Source organism: Mus caroli, chromosome 9, assembly GCF_900094665.2.
Source record: "Mus caroli chromosome 9, CAROLI_EIJ_v1.1, whole genome shotgun sequence".
NCBI lineage: Eukaryota > Metazoa > Chordata > Mammalia > Rodentia > Muridae > Mus > Mus caroli.
Window position 1 is genome coordinate 51,643,601 of NC_034578.1, and position 15,967 is coordinate 51,659,567.

Consider the following 15,967-nt stretch of genomic DNA (forward strand, 5'->3'; position numbering starts at 1 on the left):
TGTCCAACCCAAGACTGACTGTCCACAGTGGGCTAGATCTTCCTATACCAGTTGATAATCAGACAATCCCCAATATGTATACCCATGGGCTAATCTGATCTAGGCAATACCTCAGCTGATGACCCCAGGCTGTGCCAAATTCACAATTGAGACTAGCTGGGACAATAGGGTTGTCTTCATTACTGTATTTAGTTTCTACTCCATGCTTTTCAATATGTATTTTTACTGTTGTACTTTTTACAGAGGGTAGACATGACTTCTTGTTTACGGTAATATTTTATCTTGAATCAGATATTCTGCCTTACTCAATACGGGTCCTATTGGAAGCTGCTGTACGAAATTGTGATGGCTTTTTAATGAAAAAGGAAGATGTTATGAACATTTTGGACTGGAAAACCAAACAGAGCAATGTTGAAGTGCCCTTTTTCCCCGCCCGTGTTGTTCTTCAAGATTTCACGTAAGTGACAGCATTGTATTGACAATACAGTAGTCTCTAATGTGATGGCCTTGTTCCCACGTGTGAAACCCCAGTATGGAATGATGTGGTTAAAAAAATCTAAAGTTATCATTAATTCCTCCATTATATTGCCTTCCATCACAGAATAAAATTCAGATTCTTCACAGTATCCTGAAAGACTGACCCTTCTTGTTCTGCCTGTTTATGGGATATTTATTCGAAGTGTGAATTTTACAATAAATGTTGGAAGAGAGCACCCTGTTATCACTCAGAGTTATACAAGCCTAGCTTCTGTGCCACTGATCACTAATGTGTGGTAGCTCCCATATGTTGCTGCTTAATATACACATTACTGTTCTGTAATCAGTAATGTGTCCTGTTTGCCTTGTATCCTTGGTATGAAGAATATTGAAGTAATTTGGTACATGTTTGTTTTACACACATACACACACACACAGATGGATGAATGTAAAATGGTAAAGGCTATTATGAATAGCTTTTTGAGATACTGCAAGGACTGTAGGGGAAGGACCTACAGGAAGGAATCACACAGCCAATTCTGTTGTTCATTTATACCTCCAAAAGTCATCTCTTCTGTTTTTGGCAGTTCTACTCCTGAGCATTGAAGTTCTCAGATAATATTCAGTGTTAATTCTTACTAGACTGGGGATACATCTAAATTTATATCATTATCAAAATAATAAAAAATAAACACAAACAAAAAAGAGATTTTTTTAAAAAATGATAACAAGTGAGTATTAAGCGATTAGACCCATAATTTGACTGTTGTTTATCTTTCAGTGGAATACCGGCAATGGTGGATTTTGCTGCTATGAGGGAGGCAGTGAAAACTCTTGGAGGTGATCCTAAGAAAGTCCACCCTGCCTGTCCAACAGATCTCACAGTGGACCACTCTTTACAGATTGACTTCAGTAAATGGTACTGCAATACAGACATGTGTGAAGACAGTAGCACTAGTTAACTGGTAGTGAAGTGGGTAGTGTAGAGGTAGGGAATAGCAGTTCTGGCCCAGAGTAAAGCCCATTGTGCTCAGAACTGACTAGCACATTAAAGAAAACCCAGAGGAACTCATGGATTGGTATGATTTTCTGTACTTTGAGTTTAAAGTTCCTTTTCATATTTGTGTATTTCTGTTACCAGGCTTGATAGAAGTAGGCTTATAACTTGCTTTTTGGAATGAATATCTGAATTAAGTTTTCTCTCTCTCTCTTTAAGTTTTTGAGTCAGGATATTGCTATTTAGTTGTGATTGGTCTTGAACCCTATTTATAAACTACCTCTTCGTCCCAGGTGCTGGGATTACAGGCGTGCACTATCACAGCCAGCTTCATTTTGACTTTTAAGTTGCTTACCTTTTAGAATAAATCTTAAGGCTTTGTCTCTAACTACTTACTGGAAATGCTGAGTCTGCTAAAGCTTTGCTCTCCTTCCACTGGCAAAGGACATACTAGAGCAGCTTTCTGGTCTCTGCCATGTTTCTTTTTACATTCCTTACAGTAGTGGAATGATTCTGGAATTTATCCTAACTCTTGAGAGAGTTGATACCATGTATTAAAAAAAAATCTGTGTTCTTTAAGTTATGTGGAAAAAAAGTATAGTGTACTTTCTCAGAGTTTTTCACATTGGTATAGAGCATATAAAATAATTATGCCAAGTGTGGCTTTAATCACAGCACTTAGGAGGCAGAGACGGGGTGGATCTGAGTTCAAGGCTCTACATAAGGAGTTCAGGCCAGCAAAGCCTACATAGTGAGATTCTGTCTCAAAGACTTAAAATACTTACCAGACTCATCTTTCCTTCTTTTGCATGTCAAATTAAAAGAAATTCATATCTGCTCTTCCTCTCCTTACCTTATCTGGAGTGTCAGAGAGATGTGTTATTGCATGGGATATTTAGGATTATGTTTTAATAACCCTCCTGAATAAAAGCTACTTTAATGTGGGATGGCTGAGAGAGTTGAGGCAGTATCTCATTGTGTGGCCAAGGTTAGCCTTGTTCCTGTCAGTCCTCATGCCTTTCAAGCACTGGGATTACAGGCATCTGCCACTTTATGCGATTTGAACATCTTTCACTTCCAGATAGTCTGTTTTGTTTTGTTTTGTTTCTTTTTGTTTGTTTGTTTTATTTGTTTGTTTGTTTTTGTTTTTGTTTTTTTTTTTTTTTTTTTTTTCGAGAAAGGGTTTCTCTATGTAGCCCTGGCTGTCCTGGAACTCACTTTGTAGACCAGTCTGGCCTTGAACTCAGAAATCTGCCTACCTCTGCCTCCCAAGTGCTGGGATTAAAGGCCACTACCGCCCGGCACCAGATAGTCTTGATGATGTGAATTTTTTTAAGTTAAAGTTCTTGTTACTTGTAAATTATTACTTTGTTTCCTTTTTGAAATAATAGTGCAATACAGAATGCACCAAATCCTGGAGGTGGTGACCTACAGAAAGCAGGAAAGCTCTCTCCACTAAAAGTGCAGCCTAAGAAGCTTCCGTGTCGAGGCCAGACTACCTGCCGGGGATCGTGTGATTCTGGAGAACTAAGCCGGAACTCAGGAACATTTTCTTCACAGATTGAGAATACACCTGTCTTGTGTCCTTTTCATTTGCAACCAGTGCCTGAGTATGACATTGTTTCTGTTAATAGTTTTAGTGCCAGGTTATTTTTCAGTTAAGAAAATCACATTTCTCCTGATTACTGTTGTATTGCTTTCACAACTACATTTCTTTTTTTTTTTTTAATACTTTTTATTAGGTATTTTCCTCATTTACATTTCCAATGCTATCCCAAAAGTCCCCCATACCCCTCCCCCAACTCCCTACCCACCCACTCCCACTTTTTGGCCCTGGCATTCCCCTGTACTCGGGCATATAAAGTTTGCGAGTCCAATGAGACTCTCTTTCCAGTGATGGCCGACTAGGCCATCTTTTGATACATATGCAGCTAGAGTCAAGAGCTCCGGGGTATTGGTTAGTTATAATGTTGTTCCACCTATCGGGTTGCAGATCCCTTTAGCTCCTTGGGTACTTTCTCTAGCCTCCTCTTGGAGGCCCTGTGATCTATCCAATAGCTGACTGTGAGCATCCACTTCTGTGTTTGCTAGGCCCCAGCATAGTCTCACAGGAGACAGCTATATCTGGGTCCTTTCAGCAGAATTTTGCTAGTGTATGCAATGGTCACAATTACATTTCTGATAATGCTTTCTATAATGCTAGATATAGTCTTCCTACCTCAGCCTTCCAGGTATTATCATAAAAAATGTGTGCCACCATTCTTACATTCGATAAAGTTGCTAAGTTGTGCTCTCTTACTCAGTTATTAGCTTTTAAAAAAATTTTAGTAAACAGAGCTGGAGAGATGGTTTAATAGTTTTTTTGTTTGTTTCTTTTTTAAGATTTATTTATTATATGTAAGTACACTGTAGCTGTCTTCAGACGCACCAGAAGAGGGAGTCAGATCTCGTTACGGGTGGTTGTGAGTCACCATGTTGTTGCTGGGATTTGAACTCAGGACCTTCAAAAGAGCAGTCAGTGCTCTTACCCGCTGAGCCATCTCACCAGCCCCCGGTTTAATAGTTAAGAGAACTTCTTCCTCTTGCAGAGGATTGGGGTTTGATTCCTAGAATTCATGGCAGCTCACAACAATTTCCTCTGCAAGCTCCTGCATGCATGTGGTGCTCAGACATATATTCATGCACATACACATAATAGTTAAATAAAAACATGTAAACAAATATACTTTTGGTTTAAGAAGTATTAAAACATTTAAAGTTTTAAGTTGCTAAGAAAAATATTATACATATGCATGATAAATGCCAGATGATACGGTAATTTTGTCGTCTTTGTGGATCTTTGAAGTTGTATTTCTAAATCCTTTGCTTAGTATTTCTATAAAACTTTAGGTTATAGTAATAACCTAATGCCCTTCCTAAGGATTAAATATACCCTGACAGTTTTGCTGTACAGTTCCAACAGTTTTATGAAATAACTTCTTAATAACCATTTTTCCTGATTATTTTTGTTTGTAAATGCATCAGTAAAGTATTAATTGTAAATTTGAAGAAGAAATAGAAAAGTTAGATAGTTGGAAGTTTACCATTTGGCCCCTGACAGCTGTCTAATTTGAAATCATGTTATAATCTAACACACAAAAGACATTTTGTAGCACCAAGTGCTATGAACTAATAGATGTGACTTTAGAATACTGTTCCCAAAGAATGGAGTAAAACCTCTAGACTATGTTGTGGCTATAAAATTCACTTGGCTGTCAGTTATTAAAATAAGCTTTGCTTTTTAAAAAGTTCACAAACAATTAAAATTTTTAGAACCCAGGTTACATACAAATAACTTTTATTGATAACCCTAGAAAAGTCACAAGCTGTTAGTTGAAGTAAACTTGGGCGGTTTTAAGTCATACATTCCTGTAAGCTGTATTTATAGCCCACATAATCTACTTAAACATGAAGCAGAGGTTTCTTGTTTTCAGTGAGTTGAATAAAAAGACTTTGTGAAAAGGTCTCTTTAAACTATAAGGCAATGTTCATATGTCATTATGTTCATTCCCTTCGTTTTAAGTGGCACAAGAACCAAAGGGGTGAGAGAGTGCACACGTTCACTGATAAAACTCACTGTCCCGTTTCCTTCCTTCCTTCCTTCCGTTTCCCACAGCAGTCTGAGCACTCGTGGGTGCTGACTCAGTAAAGCAATGGTTCTGTATCTGTCTTGTATGCTGTGTAAGGTAGAAAGAGCTTTCTTGATGAGAAAGAAAATCATTTTGAGTCTGAGATTCTTACAGAGATTTGTATTTTAATGTTGACAGTAAAGACTTAGACACAAGGCAATGATTTTTTTTTTTTAATAATACATGTATTTAATACCAGCTTTTCATCCTTTTAGACCTGAGACAGTGTTAAAAAATCAAGAAGTAGAATTTGGCAGAAATCGAGAGAGGCTTCAGTTTTTCAAGGTATAAATGATTTCGGAAATTCTTGATTAACATCTATAAAATACTGACTCTGTAAAGTTTTTAGATTGAGATTTTTCATTAGGAAAAGCTTTATAGTCATGGAACTTTCTTGTACCATATAATTGGAAACCTCATATTTGGCATATTTAAGCAAATAATAAAAAGTAATGAAATCAATGGCTGTATTTTACGTGAGCCATGGGTAGTCTTGTTCCTTGGCTTTCCTTGAATTTTAGAGCATAGTACCTGTCCTAGAGCTTGATAAATAGCCGAGAAAGGCCTTGAACTAATTTCTTCTGCCTCCATCTTCCTAACTGCTGGGATTATAGGTATACATCTATGCCCAGCTTAATTTGGGTTTAATGTTCATGAGAATGCATAGGCTCAATATCTGTATTTTTAGTACTTATTATAAACTTGGAGTTGGTCAGATTGAGCAGTTGGCTAACGTTTTAGTGTCAATGTTTATTTGTATCTTGATTATGAATACAGAGTTACACAATGCACTAATAACACTGTGTCTCTTCAATCCAAACAAAATATAGTGGAGCTCAGGAGCTTTTAAGAATGTGGCAGTCATCCCGCCTGGAACTGGAATGGCTCATCAAGTGAACTTAGAATATTTATCAAGAGTAGTTTTTGAAGAAACGGACCTGCTCTTCCCAGACAGCGTAGTTGGCACAGATTCTCATATAACCATGGTGAATGGATTGGGGATTCTTGGGTGGGGTAAGTAAGTATATTTTGTTCCTTTTTAGGAAAAGATACCAAAGCCGGGCGTGGTGGCGCACGCCTTTAATCCCAGCACTTGGGAGGCAGAGGCAGGAGGATTTCTGAGTTCAAGGCCAGCCTGGTCTACAAAGTGAGCTCCAGGACAGCCAGAGCTATAAAGAGAAACCCTGTCTCGAAAAACCAAAGAAAAAAAAGAAAAAAAGGAAAAGATACCAAAAACATAATCAGGGGATGGAGAGCCTTTTTGAAGCAACAAAAGAACAGATTTATTTTAATAGTTTGTAAATTATATAGTAAAGGTGATTGATAACAAAAATGTGCCCAGTGTCCTGACAGCACCACTCCAGGCAGTTTCCGCAATGATGATGGTGAGGTCCGAGGAGTGTTGATGGTGACTGGTGTACTCCACTCTAATTTTTTTTATAGAGTATTATAACTATTGGATTTTTTCCCCTTCTTTCTTGGGTTCCATTTATTAAGCTAAGATAGATATAAACTGGATTGTATTCACATCTTGGTGTTTGTTACTCATCGAACAGTGCATAGCAAACTCAGAAAATGCTGATTGCATTTAATATAAGGTTAAAATACTAGTTTTCTTAATTATGTAAGTGGAGTCATTCTTTTCAAAAGGTTTAGGTTCAAGGTCCACAGTGAAAGTATGTTCCTTGTAAGATGCTATGTACGTCATGCTCAGGAAGCATAGGAGATTTTTGAAGGTACGTGGCTGATTTAAATTGTGCTGATACACTTGTCCTTCTTTACAGGAGTTGGAGGCATTGAGACAGAGGCAGTTATGCTTGGCCTGCCAGTTACTCTTACTTTACCAGAGGTGGTTGGATGTGAGCTAACTGGGTCATCCAATGCTTTTGTTACATCCATAGATATTGTCCTTGGCATTACAAAGGTAAGCTCAAATTATAGTTGTTCCATGACTTACTTAGTGGACATCTTATGTAAGTGGAGCAGCCCCACAAGAGATTTTGGGGATTGGATTTATGCCTCCATTCTTAGTTCTCATATTACCTGTATCATAAAGTTACCATAGTAAATATAACAAATGTAGCATATAATATATACTTGGAAGAACAAAAAAAAAATCATTGTGTACTTGCAACCTGTGAACACATTTATCAGAAGACCTCATTACAAGCTTATGAAGTAGTTATTATTGTAATTATTTTAATCGAAAATAAGATAGCCTAATTGTTTATCAGAGGAGGAGCACAGAGCTAAATGCTAAGTAATAGACTCAGGCTTCTGACCCAGGAGTCCATGCCCTTAACAAGTATTAGTGCCTCAGTAAATAACTTGATGTGGATTTTAAAATGTTACACTTAACCTGAGTGGGGAGTAGGAGAGTGGTGGTGTGCACCTTTATTCCCAGCACTCTGGACACAGAGGCAGGTAGATCTTTGTGAGCTTGATACCAGCTTGGTCTACAGAGCAAATTCTAGGGCAGCAAGGCTACACAGAGATACCCTGTCTCAAAAAATAAAAGAATGTTATATTTACACTTGGGGTGGTGGCACATTCCTTTAATCTCATCACACAGGAGGCAGATCTCTGTGAATTGGAGACTGACTGGCCTGTTCTATATAACAAGTTCCAGGACAGTTAGGACTACATAGAGAGATCTTGTCTTGCAAAATAACAACAAAATGTTACATTTATCGTATTTAATTAAGAAGCCAGGTGTGGTGGCACATGTTTATACTCCTAGCACTCAAGAGGCTGAGACATGAGACTGGAAGATCATGAGATAAGAGGCCATCCTCCAGAAAAGAATTTTGTTATGTGCATTTGTATGTGTGTATCCATATTCATGTGTGTGTAAGTGCTGGTAGAGAACCTGTTCTATTGATGCCTTTGTTTCTTTGTTTCTCACTGGCCTGAGTCTGGGTCTGAACCTCTTCAAGTAGGCTGTGCTAGCTAGGGATCTCCCTGTCTGGCTTCCCAGCACTGGATCATAGGATATGCTGCTGTGCTTGACTTTTTGAACTAGGGTTCTGGGCATCAAGTTGAGGCCCTGTGCTTAAGAACTTGTACTATTTTACCAACTGCTTTTTCTTCAGTCCCCATCCCCAGGTTTTTCTTCTTTTTTTTTTTAGGTGGTTGGTTGGTTTATTTATTTTACATATATGAGTACACTGTAGCTATCATCAGACACCAAAAGAGAGCATCAGATCCTGTTACAGATGGTTGTGAACCACTATGTATGTGGTTGCTGGGATTTGAACTCAGGACCTCTGGAAGAGCAGTCAGTGCTCTTAACTCTTGAGCTTTCTCTCCAGTCCAGTCCTCCCTCCAGTTCCTTTTTTTTTTTGGCTTTTCGAAACAGTTTCTCTGTAGTCCTGGCTGGCCTCGAACTCAGAAATTCGCTTGCCTCTGCCTCCCAAGTGCTGGGATTAAAGGCGTGTGCCACTACGCCCGGCCCTCCCTCAAGTTTTAAAAAGGCTTTTTATTATATATTTAATTTTTTTTGTATGTGTGCACGTACATATGCCATGACTTATGTTTGGACACCCTGGACCATCTGACCCTTCTCCCCAATTTTTTCTTTAAAGAAAGTCTCTTTCAAAACCATTACTAGATAATGCTTTAAAATATATGAATAGTAGAAATTTGATGTCAGACTTTTCCACTGTTAGCTTTAACATTATTTTGAGCTTTCTTGGAACTTGGGGAAAAAAAACCACTGGCTTCATGTGTTCAATATAGTGAATAATAAGTTGTAACATTGTAGTTCTAACTTTTCTATTTTTCACAAACTTTAAGTGCCATTTTTAAAAAATACTTGCACTGAAACGTGTTTCATACACAATTCCAATGTGGGTTGCTTCTCAGAAGTTTTGGTTAAATTACTGATGTGATGACTGGAGCTACTCCACAAGGTAAAAAGTAGTGCCAGCTCCTCGGTAGTCATAATGAGGATTTTCACTAACTGGGAAAAACCTGACATCTTAGTAAGATGATTAAGTCAGTGCTTGGTAGCAAAGGTCACAACATTAAATTGAGAAATGCACAATTTACTCCTAGAGGAAGAAATTTGTGCTATTTTGATTTTAAAGAAATTAGTTCTTTCGACATCCTAAAAGCACACTATTTTCAGATTTTTCTGGCTGTTTTTATTTAACAGTATTATTTGTGTGGTTAGCAGCTTATCGTGAGACAATTTTTATCCATTATGTATATTTATTGGATATATTTTTCTCTGTTGGTCCTGTTCTTTTTATGGTCTTTATAGGATTAACCATGTTATTTTCCCAAAAATATATTGTGACACTTCATTAATTTGATGAAGACAACATTTGCCCTAATCTATTTTTTTTTCAAGATTATTTTCACATTATTATTTTAATTATGTATATGTCTGTATCTATGTGTGCCTTTGTGGTCATGAAAAAGGTGCCTATACTGTCCAGGAAAGGGTCTCAGGCCCCTTTGGAGTTGAAGTTAAAAGGCCAATGTGAACCACCTTACATGGGTGCTAGGAGCCAAACTCGGGTACTCTGGAAGAGGAATATATACCCTTAAATGCCACTGAGCCATCTCTTCAGGCCCCCTATTTTTCTTTTTATCTTAAAAAACTAAGATCAGGGGCCTGGAGTCCTATTCCAGGAGATTTAAAACCCTTGCCTGGCTTTTACAGTCAATGAGCAGGAATGTGGTGCATAAATACACATGCAAACCAAAACATCAATACATGTAAAGTAAAAATAAGTAATAAAATAACCCCAAAGATGAGAAGTTGTTTCAGTTACTTGGTAGGAATGAGTGATTTTTGAAGGAATTCACTTTAAACCATGTGTTAAATCTGACCAAAATGAATTTACCTAGAATAATGTTGCTATAAATATTTAAGCTAATACTAATAATTAGGAGAGTTTTGTACAGCAGCATATACTTTTAAGATCACTAGTTTTTCTCATATTATTTCTTAAACTATAGGATGCCAACAGTAGTTAGAACACAGTTCTTTTATGTGCTGTTAGGAAGAAAAAGGGCTCCCAGCTATGTGAGCATTCTGAGGAATTGAAGATATATTCTCTGGTTTAGAGACGTTAATAATAGGTTTGGGGTTTTTTTGAGCATTCAGGTGTTTATTTTGTTGTTATCACAGCATCTCATTTTTACCACAGCTCTGGCTGTTGTAAAGATCTGCCTGTCTCTGCCTCTCAGATGCTGGGATTAATGGTTAGAGCCACCATGCCCTCTTCTCATCCTTCTCTTCCTCCTCCTCCTCCTCTTCCTCCTCTTCTTAAAATACCGGTAAAACTAGAATGAATTTGTTTCATACAATAAAAGAGTATTGGTTAAAAATTTAACTTTATAGAAAAAAATCTGACTTGCTTTTCTAGAAATCCATGCTAATTTTACCATTGCTGTGTTGTTTTTGCATATCTCTAAAAGCACCTCAGGCAAGTAGGCGTGGCTGGAAAGTTTGTTGAGTTCTTTGGAAGTGGAGTTTCACAATTATCTATTGTCGATAGAACTACCATAGCAAACATGTGTCCAGAATATGGTGCTATCCTCAGCTTTTTCCCTGTTGACAATGTGACACTACGGCATTTAGAACATACAGGTAAGAGAATATAAAATGATTGCATTTCTACTGTAGCTGTTTGATAGTCCTTTATAATAAACTATGTCATATATGCTATTGGATAGTTATCAAACTGTTAATTTTGAAACAGTGACTCTAATCTTCATTTATGTCCCTAAAAAAATTCCTTGAAACAGTCCCTTGTGATCCACTGACACGTGTTAAAGAAATTATTCAAACTACTGATGTTCATGTTACCCTTTCCTTACGCATACCAATGCTCTCACCTATCCTTAGTAGAGTTGCAAGCAGACAAGAGATTTTTGAGTGAGAAGCAGTTTGGGTCGCAGGTTCAAGATCCTGTGTAGCTTGGTTGGCTAGGATCTTTGATCACCCTGATCACTATAGAAGCCACCTTCAAAATGATACTTGGTATTTCATAAAACCACTGTTGTCTGAATAGTAAGTCTCCTTTCCATTATGAAGAAACCACTGTTGGGCCACTTTAGAAATAAGTGAAAAATACATTTTGAGAGAGAGAATCTGTGTTCTTCAGTTTGTGGGCATATTATTATGAGTGAATAAATGGAACAGCCAATAATAGACAGATTATATGATGCCCCTGAAAAGATGTGTTTTCCATAAAATGCACAAAAACAATACTTTTTTGAGAAGCCAGTCCTCATGCTCTCGGGTGTGTCTTTCTTTTATGAGCATTTCTCTCCTAACCCTTGTCTGGGTTAGACTGTCTTTATTGAACCCTAAGTCTGTTTCACCTCCTTTCTTACATACTAATATGAGTTAAGGTAGCTGGTGATTATTTTTAACTGTATAACAAACTAGCCTAAAATGTAGTGGTTTATAAAACAGCAGTAGGGCTGCTTAGCTCTGGTAGAGCACATGCTATATGCCACAAGGTCCTGACCAATCCAGAACAAAGCCAGCAATAATCACTTACTGCCTCATGATTTCAGTGGGTCTGATTTCAGACAGGGCACAACAGGAAGAGCTTGTCGCTGCTTTGTGTCTAGGGCCTAGCTGCACAGTTCACAGACTAGGGTCTGGAATTCTGAAGACTACTCACATGAACATCTGCTGTGGACTCGGTCGGGCTGTGAACACATGCATTCATACATGCCAGTGTGGTGTGTCCTTGTGGTTTCCACGTGCAGTCTGGACTGCTAAGTGGAGACTGTCGAGGTTAAGCAGAGCAAGAGACAAGTGTAAGTCAAGGATGTTGTGAGTGGGTGGACTTAGCTCAACACTGCAGTTTCTCATCGCTGTCATCAAGAGCTCAGAATTCTTTACTACATTTCATTTTGCTGTTCCTCTTTTTTAGGTTTTGACAAAACCAAACTTGAGTCAATGGAAAAATACCTTAAAGCTGTGAAATTGTTTCGAAATGATGAGACTTCTTCAGAACCTGAATATTCTCAGGTATATGCAAGTGACTCACTTAGGAGTGAGTACAAGGATAAGTGCTTGTGCATAGTCCTGTTTATAAGTGTTTACTAGCTAGGTATCTTTGGGCAGTGTGCCCTACAGACTTAGATTAAATGCAAATTTGTAGACCAGTTCCAGCAATGTACTAAGTGCTTAATGAGTGATAGCTGTTAATCAGATGGCCCATTTCTGACACATTATTTTGATTTTATAATGACATTTAGATAGATTCTAGTTGTAGTAAAATTTGCAACATTTTGTAAAATCTACCATTTTGATTTATATTTAATTATGAGAGTGGGTATATATATATATATATATATATATATATATATATATATATATATATATATATATATATATATATATATACACACACATATGTAGAGGTGCCCACAGGGGCTAGGAGAGAACATCAGGTCCCCTGGAGTTAGAGTTAACGTGGGTTTGGGAACAGAATTTGGATCCTATAACAGAGCAATGTGGCCTCTTAACCACCCGACCCATCTCTCCAACTCCTGCTCTAGCTTTGTAGGTATTTAAAATATCAACTCTAAGTTCTAATTTTGTCTGATTTAGGATGAGCGCTGTACTGTTCTCACTGCTCCACAAATTGTAATTTTTATGATTTCTGCTTCTGGTTTATGATTATTTTGCATCATTCTATTGTTATATGGTCTTAATGTTCAAATTACTTTACAACTCTTTTTCTATTGGATATTTTTGATGCCATAGGTAGAATTCACATTCAGGAAAGTTGATATCAATTTGGTATTATTATGGTTTTGCTGTGCTCCAATAGTTGGAAATAAAGCTAAAATCCATCAAGACATTGATTTCAAAAGAGACTAATTGAGGCTAGAGAGATGATTTAGTGGATAAAGCATTTGCTGCTTTTCTCAGAGGACCTGGGTGGGTTTCCAGCCAACCATATGTCTCCTAATCATCTGTAACTCCAGCACCAGCAGATCTGACAACCCTCTACTGGCCTCCACAGCTACCAGACACGTGTTCACATATATACAAACATGTACATGCTGACAAATAGTCATACATATAAAATAAAACTAAATCTTTAAAAAAATAATAAATGTCTTCAGTGTTTATTTAGGTCAAAGACTAAGATCAGTTGAACCTATTAAATATAGTAAGGTCCTTTAGAATAATCATGGCTGTGATGAGACTATAATGAAGAATGATTAAATTTGCTGTACCTAACCACATAAGATGCACAAAGGAAATATTAATATTTGGAAAAATAAATAACTAATTGGAAACTGAGATTTTAACAAAAATAATAACTTTTTAACCAAGAAATAAAAGCCATCTCATAGGAAACTAGCCAGTAAGATCCTCTTAAGCCACACAGAGAATGAAAACCTTTCTTTGGGCTGGTGAGATGGCTCAGTAGGTAAGAGCACCTGATTGCTCTTCCAAAGGTCCGAAGTTCAAATCCCAGCAACCACATGGTGGCTCACAACCACCCATAATGAGATCTGGTACATCTGAAGACAGCTACAGTGTACTTACATATAATAAATAAATAAATCTTTAAAAAAAAAAAAGAAAACCTTTCTTTGTTATATTCCCTTAGCATGCTCTGTTGACCAGGCATCACATATGAGGTGACGGGGGAGAATGTTTACTAACCATTCACTTCGTGATCTGAGAGTGAGGCATGGCTGGGATTAGAACTCAGATCAGTGAGCTGATGATGAGCAGAGGTTCTTGTGCAGGCTTCTGTTGTGACAGTGGTTTTGGTTTTGTTGTTATTTAGGGCAGCCTTATATATTATATAGCCCAGGCTGGCTCACTATATAGTTGAAGATGTCTTTGAACTAATAAACATCCTGTCTTTGCTTTTGAGGTATTTGGATTACAAGCAATATACTATCAATTCTGATTTTGTGTGATGCTCAGGGTAGAACCCAGGGCCTCTTGCATGCTAGGCAAGCCCTCTAGCAACTAAGCTATATCCTCAGCCCTTTTGATAGTATTTATATTTGTAGAGAAAAACATAGGAAAAGCCATAGTTTTTATAAGTTGTGTTAAAATAGATGTACTCGTTCTGCTTATAAAGTAATGTTTGCTTTTGTATTTATTCTTAGAAATTCTGATCTCCTTTCATCCTCCACTCTCTGTTTTCTTAGGTGATACAGATTAATCTGAATTCAATAGTTGCATCTGTCAGTGGTCCAAAAAGGCCTCAGGATAGGGTTGCTGTAACAGATATGAAAAGTGATTTTCAGGCTTGCTTAAATGAAAAGGTAAGTTATTTTATTGTTACTGTTATGCTATGTGCTAAGTAGTTAAGAGCCTACAGGGTTTGAGATTGATTTCTAAATTCAGTCTACTGCTTTTTTTTTTTTCTTCATATGCTGTGGTGTATGCTAGCAGCCTCAAGAGGGTCAGAGTTTGTATTATATCTATTTAAAGTAATCAGAACTTAATAAAGTGAGGTTTCTCAGTCCTAGTGGTTTCCTTTCAAGTGCTAATCAGGTGCGTGATAGAACAAACATTGTTTATATCACTGAAGGATGTTTTACTGGGCATCATTATTACAGACTTCCTACTAGGCAGAAACCATTGCACTGTATAATTCTTTTCATTGAATTTGAAAAAAAAAAAAAACCAACACAAACAAAATAACTTTGGCTCTGGGGTTTCTGATTTTTGTCTTTAAAGTCATGGCTGTAGTTTTGTCACTTTGGTCTGTTAGGAAACAGTAGAGTTGACTTTGCCTGCCAATCCTTACTTTTATAGTTTCCTTACTTTTTATTTGGAAAATACTAAACATGTTCAGAAGTAAGGTGGTCTCTGATAAATTGCTGTACACTTGCCGGGCACTGTTAGCACTAATGAACTCAGTGTAAACCTCACTTACCTCCTCTGCACTCACACACTTGAACCATTGGGGCAACTCTTTACAATAGGAAGAGTTTCTACCGTGTTTTTGAAATTTCCTGTGAACAGGAATAACTAGGAAATGTCTTAGTTGGGACTGGATTCTGGGTGGTTGGCTGTAATCAGTATATAAAAAAGTGTTGTTTCTGAACACCACTAGACTTCTGTAAACATTCAAATCTTGTTTAAGATGAATTGGACCTTCTGAATGGTGTGGACCTTATGTGTCACAGTAGAACTTTGATGTCCAAGTTGTGTTTCCTATTAGTCCTACCAAGTCTGTAATATTGGCATACAAATTTATAGGTTGGATTTAAAGGCTTCCAAGTTGCAGCTGAAAAACAAAGTGACACTGTCTCTGTTCATTATGATGGAAGTGAGTATAAGCTGTCCCATGGATCCGTGGTCATTGCTGCAGTTATCAGTTGTACCAATAATTGCAATCCATCTGTGATGCTTGCTGCAGGTAGGTTGGTATTTATAACTATATATTCTCTCATGTAAGTTACTGTTTGCTTCCCTGGTATATTTCTCATTTTTAGATAATGTGTCTGTGTGTGTGTTTTATATTGAGACACTGAAATTTTTAATTAACTTGTTAGGAGCTTTTAATTTGTAGTTTTTTTTTTTTTTTTTTACACAGAAGGTAGCTTTTGGAAAAAAACCCTATAATTTACATACCTATTAATTTTAAATTGTTTCTGTCTCTTCAGTAAATTTAAAAGTAACGCTACTCAGCAGGTATTGCTTGGGATTTTTTCCCACCAGTTTACAAACACAGTATACTGTGCAAGGGGAGAATTACTGACACGTACCATCAGTTTGTGTACCGGGTGACAGCATTACCAATGTTAAATTGTTCTTTGTTTACTATGATTATGGCATTGATTCCATCAGTAGCAGTTACAGATGACG

At 37.3% G+C, this 15,967-nt stretch overlaps 1 protein-coding gene across 1 annotated transcript in view; it reads left to right on the top strand.

The window, feature by feature from the left end:
* The window catches only part of Ireb2 (iron responsive element binding protein 2), a 47,521-nt gene that overhangs the window by 15,727 nt on the left and 15,827 nt on the right, over positions 1 to 15,967 (top strand). The window contains exons 3-12 of the mRNA XM_021171452.1: positions 292 to 457; positions 1,259 to 1,396; positions 2,866 to 3,084; positions 5,358 to 5,427; positions 5,973 to 6,156; positions 6,927 to 7,066; positions 10,573 to 10,744; positions 12,045 to 12,142; positions 14,299 to 14,415; positions 15,359 to 15,518. Of these exons, the coding sequence (XP_021027111.1) occupies positions 292 to 457; positions 1,259 to 1,396; positions 2,866 to 3,084; positions 5,358 to 5,427; positions 5,973 to 6,156; positions 6,927 to 7,066; positions 10,573 to 10,744; positions 12,045 to 12,142; positions 14,299 to 14,415; positions 15,359 to 15,518 (1,464 nt within the window). The remainder of the gene's footprint in view (positions 1 to 291; positions 458 to 1,258; positions 1,397 to 2,865; positions 3,085 to 5,357; positions 5,428 to 5,972; positions 6,157 to 6,926; positions 7,067 to 10,572; positions 10,745 to 12,044; positions 12,143 to 14,298; positions 14,416 to 15,358; positions 15,519 to 15,967) is intronic.